The sequence below is a fragment of the Nelusetta ayraudi genome, unplaced genomic scaffold (assembly GCF_046127955.1).
Source record: "Nelusetta ayraudi isolate G7.1 ecotype Tasmania unplaced genomic scaffold, CSIRO-AGI_Nayr_v1 ptg000027l, whole genome shotgun sequence".
Taxonomy (NCBI): Eukaryota; Metazoa; Chordata; class Actinopteri; order Tetraodontiformes; family Monacanthidae; genus Nelusetta; species Nelusetta ayraudi.
The window spans coordinates 312,955-327,494 of NW_027466077.1; the positions used below are offsets into that span (position 1 = coordinate 312,955).

At 49.4% G+C, this 14,540-nt stretch overlaps 1 protein-coding gene across 3 annotated transcripts; it reads left to right on the top strand.

Moving 5' to 3' along the window:
- Window positions 1–8: 8 nt before the first annotated feature.
- On the top strand, window positions 9–13,808 carry vezt (vezatin, adherens junctions transmembrane protein). 3 transcript variants are annotated; one of them, XM_076029920.1, is made up of 12 exons: window positions 9–205; window positions 1,416–1,553; window positions 4,630–4,719; window positions 4,829–5,013; window positions 5,100–5,384; window positions 7,008–7,165; window positions 7,306–7,454; window positions 8,704–9,053; window positions 10,095–10,282; window positions 11,131–11,243; window positions 11,448–11,655; window positions 12,127–13,808. In XM_076029920.1, exons 1-12 carry the CDS (start codon window positions 170–172, stop codon window positions 12,699–12,701), a joined length of 2,475 nt encoding a protein of 824 aa, XP_075886035.1. In that variant the 5' UTR covers window positions 9–169; the 3' UTR covers window positions 12,702–13,808. The 3 variants fall into 3 exon arrangements, with proteins under 3 accessions (XP_075886035.1, XP_075886036.1, XP_075886037.1); XM_076029921.1 differs by having other exon boundaries at window positions 10–205; window positions 7,020–7,165; XM_076029922.1 differs by lacking the exon at window positions 9–205 and adding an exon at window positions 492–646.
- Window positions 13,809–14,540: the final 732 nt, after the last annotated feature.

Sequence of the window (14,540 nt, forward strand, 5' to 3'; positions counted from 1 at the left end):
TTTGAGAGGGGAGAGAGGACTGGCGGGAATTGTAGTTTTAAAGTAAATTTAGCAACCACGGCTAGCCGTGTCAACTTCTGCCACGGCTGTTGCCGCCCGGCTGGGTTACTGATTGTCGTCTACAACTTCAGAATGCAAAGAGGGGGGCACGGTTAGATGGCGGAGAGCGATGACTGAGGAGTTCGACGAAGATGTGGTCTTTGAGGTACGTTACAAGCGCCGCTCACTCGAGGTTGTAGCCACACTTCTCGCGGATGCTTTGTCATTCCTGCCGAGTTTCGTTGAATATTGACGTTTGCGTGCCGACTCATTAACGGCAGCTAGCGTACAAACCGATAGCACAGTGTGCTAACAGGCAGGCTAGCTTCACACCAGCACCCTCCAGCACCACCTCCTGTTGTCATGCCCTGCTGGCACCCTTGAATAAAACCCACATACTTGGCCGGCTGCTGATGGCGAGGCTGCCAAGGAGCTTTGGTTGGTCATTACGGGGCCGAGGGTCGCTGTTTCATCAAGGCCACACTGGTTGCTTTTTGCCGAGGGGTGGGGATGAACAGACCCAATGCGTCAGAATCGAGAAAAAAAAATTCTGCTCACTGCATCTGGATGGTGACAACATGAGCTGCGTCTCCGCGTGACAATGCATGTGAGTGAGTTGTGTTTACGTCTTTGACGGCTGGAGTTGTTAACATGTTTGTTTTTTACTTGGTAATTACGGCTGGTTAGTAGTTGTAGGGCGACCAGGGGGGAGTGATGATGCTCTCCAGAGGAACAGAGGATCAGCAGCTGACGGAGATCTGGGTCGGGCATCTTTTGCACAATATGTGTAATACAGCATTTAGCACTGGCTGTTTCTTCCCTCCCTCCTCTCACTGCTGATTTCATGCCTGGTGGAGTTGTGAGCTTTCTTTGTGATGAACAAGAAGGCACATCTTGTCTGAAGTCATTCTGCAGGAAGGCTCGGAGTATTGCAAGATTATTGTTTTTTTTTGGTGCATGACAAGTTTTGATTTGTATTTCTAAAGGCTTGGTCCGGCTACCGGATGAGTGTTTTATCATTGACGTGTGTACGGGTGCGTTTTCCAGCATCGCTCGCCCGGTAGCAGCGAGGTGGATGGAGATGAGAGGAGATGAAGACTGTTGGGCGAGGGTGGAGCGAAAGCGTCTGCTGATAAATTAGATATGATTTCTGGCTGCGCCCCTCGGATTCCCTCCGCAAAATAAACGTGGGCAACATCAGGTCGAGTCTGTTTTTAACCCGTGCCGGGCCGGTGACCTCATCGGCACGTCTCCCCTCGCCCAACCATCTGGCACTGTTTTATCTGACTCTCCTCCCTGCATTCCTCCTCTCTTCTTCTCATCCATCATCCCATAACAGCTCTCTTCTCTCTCTCTCCCTCACTCTCTCTTTGCAGAATTCCCCTCTCTTCCAGTACCTGCATGATCTAGGCCACACAGACTTTGAGGCATGTCCCACGGCTTCCCAGGAAGAGGAGTACAGCGGGGCGGAGGGAGACCTCGACTCCCCCGATGAAGATCCACGTAAGACTCGGGTGAGTCTCTCCCCTCGACGACTCGTGCGTCAGCCCCCCCACCATCACCACCGCCTTGGTTTTGGTCCGATTAAGCATCAGTTGTTTTTTTTGTTTTTTTTTTGGGTTATTTTCACAATTTTTGTATTGATTTTTTTAATTTAATGTGAACACACATTCGTACACTCGAAGAAAAGAAACCCTGTCACCCCCTTTCTTCCCTCAACAAGGTCTACAGCAAATGTAATGCACGCGAAAATGTGAACGTGAACGTCTTCCGAGCACCAGTTTTAGCACACGAGGCTGCAAGGAAACGGGGCTAAACATGCCCGGGGTTTTTCTGTTTTGAGAACCTGTGCACAGCTGCTCTGCTGGAGTTCAGGGCGACAACTGAACATCTGCGAATCAGGCTGAACCTGAGGACTTTTCACTGAGGACGGTGAAACTGTCACTGTGTATTGCTCCAACTGCCAACCGCTGAACGTAACGTGCCCAATGACTGCGTAATAACACCAGTTTCATTCATTCATAACCGCTTTGGGCCAAATTCCGTAAGCAAAGCGACTAAAAGGACGCAGCTCCAACATCCCCTCAGTGTCATTCTGATGACCTCAGGCTCTGTCTGTCTGTCTGTCTGTCTGTCTGTGTTGATCTGTGCTGCACTCGCACACAATGTCATTAATTTGACTGTCGACTCCAAACAGTCACACACACACACACACACACACTCACTGTGTATTCACTCGTCTCTGGTCAGACGGTGACATGCAAACTGCAGCGTCTCTCTCCACTTCATCACTCGTGCAGGTATTTTGTGCGTCTTGTCATGACATGCAGGTGATTATTGTTGTTTTTTTTTATCGTGATTTAACACCTACAGCTGTAAATGCATAAATGTTGCATGTTTTTGTTTTTTTGCTGTTGTCGTTTTCGATTGAATTCCAAACCAGACTGTTGTGCTCTGAGCAGCTCTTGCGGTCTGGACTCTGGTATATTTCCGTATCCGTTTTACCCGGCATGCAGTCCTGAGGTGCTCTCGTCTGGATATGAGAAAAAAAACAAAAAAAAAACAGAACCCCGGCTCTTCTCCTCCGTCTCTAGCGACGGGAAACGGGGCGGATTCGTTTTTTTCCTCGTCCAGGAACTTTCCGTACGTGTCACGCTTCCTCTCTCCCTCTCGGGTGCTGCTTTTTTTTTCTCTTTTCTTTTTTGCTGAGGAGCCAGGAAGGACGGGAGACTCTGACAGGACAGGAAAGCTTGTGGTTTGTCCCTCGCTGACCGGCTTCCTGCCGCGCAGATAAAGCCGGAGCCCATTCCAAACACCGTGGCCGTGTGGCACCACAGCTGCTCGTCTGTCTTTATCTTTACGTTCGCACAGTGGCTCCAGAACCAGGGAATTGAATCAGTTTTGTTCATTCGATTATAATTAAGTCAGGCACATAACCCTACAGCCAAATATTGCGTTATATATCGCAAGTAACCTATTATTATCGAGCTTAACCTGCCCTTGTTTTTGGGCTGGCTTGATTGTGGAGGCGTGTCCCTCTTCTGCAGCAACGCCCGATATTTCCCATCACATTGAGTGTGCGCGCATCACTCACGCATGTCGACCACAGCTGTTTGTGTTGCGTTGTGATTCAGAGGATTCCTCTGTGTGTGTGTGTGTGTGTGTGTGTGTGTGTGTGTGTGTGTGTGTGTGTGTGTGTGTGTGTGTGTGTGTGTGTGTCCGTGCCAGGATGCTACGCGCACAGTCCGGAGCACGGAGGCGACGTGCACGAGCAGTTAATCCGTTGCGCGGTTCACGTCGTCTCCTGACCGGGATTAACCGCCGCAGTCAAGACAATTCACGCTGGCGTCCCGGTTCTGACGACTGATGGGAAAGTCGGCAGTCATTGATCCATGCCGCTGCAGCCTTTTGATTCGTTGCGCTTTCTTTTTCTGGCCCAGACGCAATCGATACCTGCACGTGTGTGTGTGTGTGTGTGTGTGCGCGTGTGTGTGTGTTTGTGCGCACGTGCGCGTGTGTGAATAGATGCATGGGTGTGGGCCTGTTTTTTGTTGTTGTTTTTTTTCTTATCGTCTCGGCACACAACACATTTCAACACGAGCCCTTTTCACAAATGCCTCAGAGCAGAGTTAAGCCGATTGGTAAATAACATCCTGCTGGTGATTATTAGGCATTATCAGAGTTTGGGACTCAGGCTCCTCGGTGCTGCCAGGAAACGTTTGCAACGTGTCAGAGCGGCCACAAAAAATGTGGAAGGATTTTTTTTTTTATTACTACTTTTTTATTTTCAATTCACTGATTTAATTTCTGTGTGATTGTTATGAATGTTTCTTGCAGTAGCCGCAGCAGGTGACCCCCCGCCACCCCCCCCCAAAGCTTCTTCTTTGTTTGTTCACTGTTCTTGTGAACTGTTTGACTCACTAATAATTGAAGTTGTTATTGTGGAAGTGCAGGGTACCAGGACTTTAACAAGGATGGAAGGGCTTTTATCTCTATTACCTTTAATTCTGCTGCTGCACTGTGCAATTTGCCTGTCCGTTCCAAATAAAGATGCAATTTAAAAAAGAAAAAAAAAGAAAAATGTCACAGCCGCTCTTTAAAAATGTGACGAGGCTCCGGCCGAGCAGGGGAGGAGTGGCAGGAAGCGTGAAATAAACCAGATGTGTGTGTGTGTGTGTGTGTGTGTGTGTGTGTCGTCTCAAACAGGACGTGGCGGCGCTCTGAGGTTCATGTCGGTCAGCTGCTCTATTTTGTTAAGTTGTAAAATGTAGCGGGATTAAAGCGAGCGGCCGAGCAGTTGTACAGGCTTTTGCACCAAACGTGTTCAGTCGGTGGTCTCACCGGCAGCACGAGATGCAAACTGGACTGGCAGGGGAACCATTTAGCATGTTTTAAAAAAACAGAACTTTCACAACAAACAAGTGTTTCGTGTTTGCAAAACTATTGGAATACAGAAGAAAAAAAACATCCAACATGCACCATCCAGAATGAAATGGCTACATGAAGCTTAAGATCAGAAAAATATTTGAACTTGAAGATCCAGGTGAGGACCCTGCAGGTTCACCACGGTGTCTTGTGTCTGTTCTGCAGGGTGGGCTGCTGTGGACGCTGGTGGAGCTTCTGTGGAGATGGAGTCCCTTCCACCAGGCGGCTGCGTCTCGTAAGCTGGGCCAGGAGCTGGTGCGTAGGCCGGAGAGCGAGCGAGCACGGACAGGCACGATCTTCTTCAGACGTTTTCATTTTCTCAGACTCTTTTTTTCTTTTTTTCTTTTTTCTGCCGGCTGCGCAGGACGGCGTGTTCGGCCAGTACTCGGTGAGGTGCATCCTTGACCAGGATGTGCTGCTGCAGGAGGACGTGGAGCTCATCGAGCTCTTGGACCCGAGTCTGCTTACCGCCGGGTCCGCCTGCCCGGGTTCGGCCAGCAGAGGGAGCTGCCTTCCCAGACCCAGCCTGATGGCCAGGCCCTCGCTCTGGTATGTAGCGCTGCTGGGCCACCGGGGCAAACAAAACATCCGCCGGGAAGCTCAACTCTCATCTTCTCGCTCTCGGTGGCCCTCAGGGACGCGGCCGGGCTGCTGGGCCTGATGGCGGTGCTGCTGGGACTCTGCTCCTCCTCCGGGGGCCTGTGGTCCCTGGCCGCCGCCCCCTGGGGCCTGGCCCTGCTGGGCTGGGCGGGGCTGAGGGCCCTGGCGCTGTGGAGGCGGGGCCGCATGCAGAGGGCGGTACACGGCCGCGCCATGCAGCTTCAGGTGCTGGTGCACGACGGCAAGCTGCTGACGGGGCTGTCGCGCAAGGCGCTGCGCCTGGTGCAGGAGACCGAGGTCATCTCCAGAGGTTTCACCCTGTAGGTTTGACCGCCTGCACGCCTCAGCCAATCACACGCCCCCCACCTCCCATCCGTCTGCACCTGTTTCCCAAAGCTTTCACTTGAACCCTGTGTTGGTGTGTGTCACCAGCTGTGCTTCCATGACCCCTAGAATTGCACAAAACCTAAACATGGCAATAAAAAACTGGTCATGGAAACACCTCAACTTGGAAAAACCTCTCAAATATGGCTGAAAGGTTTTGGCGCTCACTTGAGGTGGTTTTTCACACGTAGCCATATAGAGGTGTATCGCCAAAAAGTGTCATAGGGACACTTTTTTCGCCTTGTCGGGGTCACGTGACCAGTTCACTTCAAGGGAAAATGGAGCGTTGAGTTCGGACGGAGGAGGAGACGGAATATTTTTTACGAGTAATTAAAGAGAAAAATAGAACGACCATTCTTGACAGCAAACAAACATAAACAAACAAAACGTAATTCTTGTAAATCTTGCGGGAACAGGATTTTACAAGAATTACGGCTTATGCGCTTCACACCTTTCGATGGAAACAAACACCTGCAAATCGCAATTGTACTTTGACGAAATTTTAGAAACATTGCTTTTATTTGGCGAAAAAAAACGTCATGGAAACGCAGCTTGTGTCAGTGTGGGTACGTCGCAGGTTTTTCTCTCCTCTGTTCCTCTCAGCACCGGAATGATCTTTCTGAAGCAGCTCATTTAGTTTCTGAGAAGCCAGGAGGAATAGTTTGACATTTTGGGAATAATCAGATCAGATTTTCCCTCTTTGCTGCTTCACTCGGCGTAAAAGTAACAAGAGTTTTTTTTTGTTTTTTTGTTTTTCCGTTAGTGGTCTCATTAAGAAGGGCGGCACTGCAACAGAATCGCCTGGTTCTTTCCTCAAGAGTGATTTAGATCATTTTCCAAAATGTCCAGCTGTTTCTCATCTTGTTGGTCTCCCACTTCAGTTGTGTTTTCGTCTTGTGTGTCCGCTGGTGTTGTAGTACTTGAAATTGGCCTTGGGTCTGAAGACCAATTTTTAAGGGTCTCCGTCTCGGACAGGGCGGACTCTGGGTTTTTGATCAAGACCGGTCAAGACTCAGCCAACACTGTAATGACACAGTAATAACAGAAAATAATTCAGATGCTGCTGTCTTTTGCTCTGTTTGTGACACACACCCTTATTCCTAGTTCATATATTTTTTAATTTTCTGAAGCAAAGTTGTTGTTTTTTTTGAAAATGGTCAATCAAAATAGTTGGAAAATGATTAGAAGACCCCTTGCTGAAAATATGTTGCTGTTTGATTTAGAAACAAACTTGAATTTAAAAAAAAATACTGGTCAATTATTTTTCTTTGATATGTATGAAGTCTTGGTCTGGTCTCGATCTCGATCCTCTCTGGTCTTGATTATGTCTTGGTCTCAGTTGGTTGCGGTCTTGACTACAACACTAGTGTCCTTGTCTGTGTCTGTCTGTGTCTATGTGTGTCGGCATCGTGGCGTTCGCCGTCTTACGTGTGTGTGTGTGTGTGTGTGTGTGTGTGTGTGTGTGTGTGTGTGTGTGTGTGTGTGTGTGTGTGTGTGTGTGTGCGCCGCCCTGCCTCTTCGAGACGTCTCCACAGTTGTATCACATTTCACTTGTCAAGTCTGCTCGACAGGGTGAGTGCGGCCAGCAGCTTTAGCAGGGCGGGGCCCGAGGCCATGCCGCGGGGCCAGCAGCTGATGGGCCTGAGGAAGGCCCTGTACCGGGCGCTCCGCTCCGCCTTCAGAGCCTCGCGCAGGGCCACCTGCCACATGCTCAAGGCATATCCTTCCCGTGCACACACGCACGCACGTACAAACACACACGCTGGTTCTGGTGACTCACCGACCAGAGAGGGTTTTTTTTTGATGCTTCGCCTTCCCCCGCGTGACGTGTCCTTCCTTAACCCCCACCCGCCTCCACCTTCCCGCTCAACTCTGAGATCGACAACGTGACCAACTACGTGTCGGCGGTGCCGCTGAAGGAGCTCGGCCTCGGCCTGGGCGTCGAGCACCTGAGCGACGAGCAGGCCCAGGAGCTGACCGGCGACTACAGCCTGCCCGCCCTCAAGGTGCGTCCATGCTGACGGATCCTCAGAAATAAGCAGCCAGGAGAAGTCGTCGAATTTCGTGAAATCGCTGGATGTTTTGGAGCAGTCGGGAAATTTCACCTTTTCCCCCTTTTACGAACTAGCGGAATTTCTTTGTTGTTCCTCCCTAATGAAGACTTTTCGCAGCCTCTACAATAAGCCCCCAGCCGACTAGCTCGCCTATGCAGCGTAGCAGCATGACTTTTAAAGGTCGAGTGTGTAAAACCTTTTAGGAAGCTCAGTATTTAAAGAAGCCCGTCTGACAGCGCGCTTCGTATTTAGGGTACCGTCAGGCAGGCTTCCTTATATACACTACCAGTCAGAAGTTTGGCCACATGCTTCTGATTTAACTTTGACTATTGACATTGTAGGTTGCCACTCAAGGCATCAAAACTATGAATCAACACAAATGGAATATGTATTAAACAAAAAAAGTGTGAAATAACTACAACAAGTTTTATATTTTTAGATGCTCTAGAACATTGGTCCCCAACCCTTGGGCCGCGGACCGGTGCCAGACCATGGGTCATTTGGTACCGGGCCGCACAGAAAGAATAATTAACTTCTGTTAATTTAATCCCGTTTCATTCATTATCTGAGTGAACAATTTTATTTTGAAAAATTACTGGATTCTCGCCGTTACGTGCCGGTCCGTGAAAATATTGTCTCACATTAAACCGGGCCGTGGTGCTAAAAAGGTTGGGGACTACTGCTCTAGAATAGCCACCCTTTATATAAAATATGTATAACATAACATATTTAGGTATCAAACATTTTCTTCCTTTGCCACATTAATCCACATATCTTGCTCATATATTTGATGTCTTCAGTCTGTATCCACAGTGTAGAAAGTAGTCAAGATAAAGGAGAAACAGGTGTGTTGAAACTTTTCACTGGGAGTGTATAAATAAGAAGCATTCCAATGGTAGTAAAACCAAATGACTTTTATTGTACTGCAAGTTTACACTTTTATTTATGTATTTAAGGGGCAGGATGTTAAGCTTTTCCCCAATATAAAAAAGTCATTAATCAAGCTGAATTTTACACACTATGAAAAATGAATGAAAAAAAAAAGTATGAAAATCCTGTGTTGAACGCTTGCAGGAAATTGCATGCACGGTCTTGGAAAACTCGCTGCAAAGTTTTGGAATTTTGCCCACGAAAATGAGCGGCAACCCTGCAGAAACCCACCGGGGGCTCTGATTGGTTCTTCTGTCCCTCACCGCTCCAGATGCTCTTCCAGCTGTGGGTGGGCCAGAGCTCCGAGTGCTTCCGCCGGCTGGCCCTCCTGCTGTCGCCCCAGAGGATGGAGGAGGCGGCCGGCGAGCTCCAGCTCAGAGCTCCGGCTCCGCCGCCGCTGCACCGGGCCATCGCGGCCGTGACGGAGCCGCTGCAGCAGGCGCTGGCCGGCTGCCTGGGCGAGGTGCAGCGCAGCTACGACTTCCACAGGCACTTTGAGACGCAGGTGAGGAGCAACGGCGTGGAGCGGACGGGGAGAGCCCGGGAGGTTTGCCGCGAGCTCAACACGCTGCACACCTCCATCCGAAGCCTGCAGCTGCACCTCAAGGCCCTGCTCAGCGAGTGAGACACGCATGCACACACGCACGCACGCACGCACACACACGTATACACGTAAATAGGACATCTCAGTCCAAAATGTAATTTTATTGCTTTTCTTTTGTAATCACACTTGCATTTATTTACTCTAGCAGTCAAAGGTTTGGACACACTATGAATTGAACGTCTATTCTTTCATTCTCATGACTATTGACATTGCAGTTTCTCACTCAAGGCATCAACACTACATGTGAACACACAGGGAATTATGTAGGAAACAATTAAAGTTTAAAATAACTCAATATTTAAACTCCACCTTTCATTAAAAGAAGATTTTGAGTTATTTAACGTGTTTTTCTCTGCTGCATAATGACAAATATCTTGCTCATACATTTGATGTCTTCAATATCTATCTGCAGTGTAGAAAGCTGTAAAGATAAGTAAAAGTGGCATGAGGAGTTGTGTCCAAACTTTTGACTGGTCGTGTTGATTTGAAAATGACATTGTCTTAATGTAAATAATTACAAATACTTTATTACGCACAAAGTCTGCAGAAGTTTAGGTGAACGTTTCAAATTTTGTTTGATTCAGAAGAATGTTCATGAAATGTAACACATATCATTTTGACAAAAATGCAGATTTGCACACACTCGTGGGAACGTGTGCAACATAGCTCGTGATTGGTTGAAAGGGTTTTGTTAGTGGCTGGTGAAAGTGGAACATTGTTCCTATTTAATGTTGCTGAAGTGATCATCTGAAAATGTAGTTGAGATTCATAGAAATCAAGTGTTGAATCAGGATATTATCTGAATGCAACTTTATTAAGTCATTGTTGATAATTATTGCGAGAACTCCGTGTCTTCACATTCATGAATATCATGATTAATAACAGAACTAAAGGCAACTGAGGAAATGTGTTATTTGAGAAGAGTGGAGCAGCCTGATTGCCCCCCCGCATGTGACTCGGTAGCCACGAAGCAGCTCTCGGGTTCACAAAGGTTGGTTGGTGACCTCGACATGTCAACACGCTACCTGCCCCCGTGACTCTGCGCCTCCCGCCTGCAGGATGATCATCCTGGAGGACGACCTGGAGAAGCTGATGGTGTCCAGGGAGCCGGCGGAGCTGAGCTACGAGGGCTACCAGGACCTGAGCGAGCGGCTGCACCAGCTGCAGCCGCACATGCAGGCCAGCACCGGCTGCTGGGAGGACACCGTCTGCCAGGTGGCTCGCATGCTGCGGAGGGCGGGGCCAGGTGAGCCGGCCGGAGGGAGGCGGCAGGGAGGGGGGCACGGGACAAACAAAAGCTGTGTTTCCATGACCTCCTAGAGTTGCGCAAGACCTAAATATGGCAATAGAAAAAGTGGTCATGGAAACACCTCAACTTGGAAAAACCTCTCAAATATGGCTAAAAGGTTTTGATGTTCTCATGAGGTGGTTTTTCACATGTATCCATACGGCGGTAGATTGCAAAAGAGTCATGGGAACACTTTTTCTCGCATTTGCATGTCAGCGGGCGTGAGGAGACGGAATATTTTTTACTAAGTAATCAAAGAGAAAAATATAACAACCATTCTTGACGGCAAACAAACGTAAACAAACGTGATTCTCATAAAATCTTGCCGGACGAGATTTGACCAGAATTACGGCTTGTTTCGCTTTGCACCATTTAATGGAAACACCTGCAAATTGCAACTGTACTTTGTTTAGAAACATCGCTTTAATTTTGCGAACAACCGTCACAGAAAACGCAGCTGGCGACTCAGACGGCAGAACCTGCTGATGGTTTGAGCCTCCTGGTCAAAGGTGAGCGAGCAGTTTGCATGTTGCTGCTGCTGTGTTTACCAGAAAGGAAGTACGGCACTAAGCCCCGCCTCCTCCGAGCATACTGCTACTCCGTGTTTACACAGAGGCTAAATTTAGCCCCAGACCGCCACCCCCTACCCCCACCTCCCCTTCCTTCGCTGTGACTTAAGGCTCCTTGCAGTCATGGAGGAAACGGCTCGTTGACAAAGTGTGACGTGAAGCAGTTTGCAGCGAGCGATGAGGTCACCGGCTGCTTCTGCTGCAACTGCTGACATCAGTGGTGCGTCTTCTCTGCAGGCACGGCCGAAGGCCCCCAGCTGTGCCAACCTCACGTCTGTGAAATGCCTCCTCCTCCTCCTCCTCCGTCCTTCCCGCTCATCCTGGACCGGGACCCTGTTCCCGAGGAGCTGGTGAGATGAAACCGTCCACCTCTCACCTCAAACAGTTACACCCGCAAAAACCGTCCCGCCCCGTAATGCCCCTCTCTCCCTCTCTCTCTCTTCCTCTCTCTCCCTCTCCCTCTCTCTCTCTCTCTCTCTCTCCCTCTCTCTCTCTCTCTCTCTCTCTCCCTGTCTCTCTCTCTCTGTCTCTGTCGCCGCTCGCTTTGCAACCAGGAGTGGGAAGCCTACGTGTCCGACTCGGACTCGGACGGCGAGGGCAGGGACTCCTGGTCCGACATGCTGTCGCCGGAGGAGCGCGAGCGTCAGCGACGGGAGAGGGAGGAGTCCCGCCGCGTCCTGTCCGAGCTGAAAGCCGTGCTGGGCTTCCGCGCGTCGGAGGAGGAGAGGATGAAGAGGAAGCAGCTGCTCTTCAACGACCAAGGTCCGCAGTGACGCATTGGTGTCCACCTGCGATATCTGTCTGTCTGTCTGTCTGTCTGTCTAGACTCGAATCGCATCTATCTGTGTATCTATCTATCTATCTATCTCATTTGTAAAAGAAAAGAACAATTTCATGTAGAAAAGAACATTCTAGAATTATCTAGGATTTAGGTCCAGTGTGGAAAAGTTTTAAGGAAGCACATGACAGCACATTTCATATTCAGGCCACTGTCAGGCAGGCTTCCTTAGGAAAACTGGGAGCAAGACCCTTATTGCTCTATGTAAATTCCTATACACATAAGAAGCATCCTAAGGGTAGGAAAACCAAACCAAGTATACACTTTTATATTTCATGAATCAAGCCAAATTTTACACACTGGACCTTGAAATAATTTAATACTGTTTTGGTTTCACTAAGATTTGCGACAGAAAAGCTGAATGATCATTTGAATTTCCTTCTCCATCCCCGCAGCTGCTACGGCTCCCTCGGCTCTCACCGAGGACTCGGGCGTGGCGCCGGAGCCGTCGGAGGCCGCGGCTCCTCCGGGATCGACAGACGGCAGCGGAGAGGGGAACCACCTCTCAGCGCCTCCCGCAGGAAAGCGGCAGCAGGAAGAGGAAGCAGGCTGTGACGGCGGCGAGGGCGAGGGCGGGGCCTCCGAGTTCAGCTGCGGCTCGGAGACGCAGGAGGTCGGGCTGGAGGGGGCGTCGGTCTGCAGGAGGGGAGGGGGAGGGGCCTCGGAGCTGCACCAGTACGACGGGCTGGAAGGGGAGGAGGGGGAGGGGCTGAACGGCCTGGACTCCTTCCTCAGCCTCCGCGTCCCCGCCGTCTCCGTGATGGAGCGGCTGACGGAGATCCACGGCTCGCAGGCGCTCAGCTTCAGCTCCGCCCTCGCCGCTCAGGCGGCGGCGCGCTCGCACTCGCTCGTCAACATGCAGGAGCAGACGTTTGGAGACGACGATGACGATGAGGAGGAGGAGGACGAGGGAGAGGAGGGGGAGGAGGGGGATGAAGAGATTGACAGACGAGTCCAGGGCAAGGACTGACACTGACGCGCTGCTGTGCACTCCGACTGCATCGATCCGTTCCCGGCGTCTCGAAAATGTCCCCCCGTCCGTCCATGTTGCTGTGCATTACCCACAATTCCAAGCGCTCCGTGGCTGTTCAAACTCAGGTACCAGAACCACGACAACACACCGCAGCCTGCAGGCCGGCCGGACCAGGCTGGGTGGCGTCCGCTGCGTCCGCTGCGTCCGCTGCGTCCACTGCGTTGCGTCCATCGTTCACAATCGTTAGGAAAAGTTGCTGCTGCAAATAAAAGATTGTAGGAAATAATGATTGATGCCATATTTAAAAAAAAAAAAAAAATGGAGTGTAGCATTATTTAAGAACTTGTGATGATCTGTTTTTTTTTTCCTTTCAAGTTCCTGCACTTGAGTGCTGGGAAACAACAGGTCATGGTGTCATGCTAAAGTCCCTCTACTCGTGTTTTCTACCATCAATCAGTGTCTCAGTCCTGTTGGCAGAAAGTGAGAGAAGATAATAACTGTCCGCTTGCTCTGCTTTTCACAAAGTGGTTCCTCTGCAGTGTCATGAGCGGCACTGAGGCCTTTCGCTGGCAGGTGGTTGGATCCGACCGAAACCCCTGGACGTGAAAGAGTCTCTGCCTGAAGGTTGAAACCAGGTGATAATAATTCTCTGAGACCAACAGAAACACACAGCGTCGCTCGACAAAAAGAGGAAGCGAGATGCTATTTTTACTCCCGGCGCGGCGCTTTTATTTTTATCAGCCTGTGTCGGGGACACAATGGAGAACGCACGGCCAAACACTCATTCATAAATCCTGTTTCCAGGTGACACATGTTGTAAAAAAACAAAACAAAACTGAGAAACACTCCATTTCCCAGCGTCTGTGTTTACGAGAAGATGTGTCTGTGTCTTGACACAACACCAAACTGCGCTGCTGTGAGGTCTAAAGTCAAATACCTTGACGGTTGGACTGATTGAAATGAGATTTTTTTTTTCCCTCTGTGTGAGGGAAGCGTGTGTCTGACGGCCCTCGTGTTTGCTTCGTCCGTCCTATCACATGACTATCCACTCTCGACCTCCTTTTGTCTCCTCTGTCAGGGTGAAATAAAATCCCACTCTGGAAGTATTTGTTGTCTGCTGAGGTCTTTCTTGACACTCATGTTTCACCAGAAACTCCCTGTGTGTGAGCGTGTGACAAGGTGGAGAACAGGTTCCTGTGAGACACACGATCTGTTTTGTGGGGTTTCGGACACAACAGGTGGTTCTCCTTAAAAAGCCATGCACTGACTGACCTGACACCTGAGCGCGCCTCTCTTTGCGGCCGAGTATGATTATACATTGGGAACCACCTAACGGTTCATCGTGGAATAAGCCGTGAAGTAAGTACAACGCAAATACAAGAACTCGGCATACCTTTGTTGGACGCGTCGGTTCGGTAGATTTCTGATCTAACGTCGCCATCTAGTGGTCGATTCAGTTAATAGCTTGCCCAAATATTGAGTCAAATGTGTAACGGTTTTAACAGCCCGCTTTCGTTACTTTCAGAGAGTTTGGAAATAATTGAATTCACTGTGTAATACAGTGTATTGCGATACACTGCCTGTGTTTTACATCTCTGTGTGTTATTGGTTTAACGCAAGCCGCTGTCAAAGCTGATTCAGCAAGTTTTACTTCGCGCTGCCTTTAAGTGCTGCCGTTAAAGTGTGTTGGATTTTTTTTTCGCACACACATCGATTAATTCACACGCGGTAAATAAAATTTATATGAATGAAAATAAGAATGTGTTGACGTAAAACACCGTGTCATGAGCAGAACGCATGTGTATTCTTTCTGCAAAAGGATGCAAAGGGAAATAT

Coding starts and splice junctions, on each gene's coding strand:
- vezt (XM_076029920.1), top strand. CDS start 170: ATGACTGAGGAGTTCGACGAAGATGTGGTCTTTGAG. Junction 9,054..10,094: donor CTCAAGGCCCTGCTCAGCGA/GTGAGACACGCA, acceptor TCCCGCCTGCAG/GATGATCATCCTGGAGGACG. Junction 10,283..11,130: donor GCTGCGGAGGGCGGGGCCAG/GTGAGCCGGCCG, acceptor TCTTCTCTGCAG/GCACGGCCGAAGGCCCCCAG.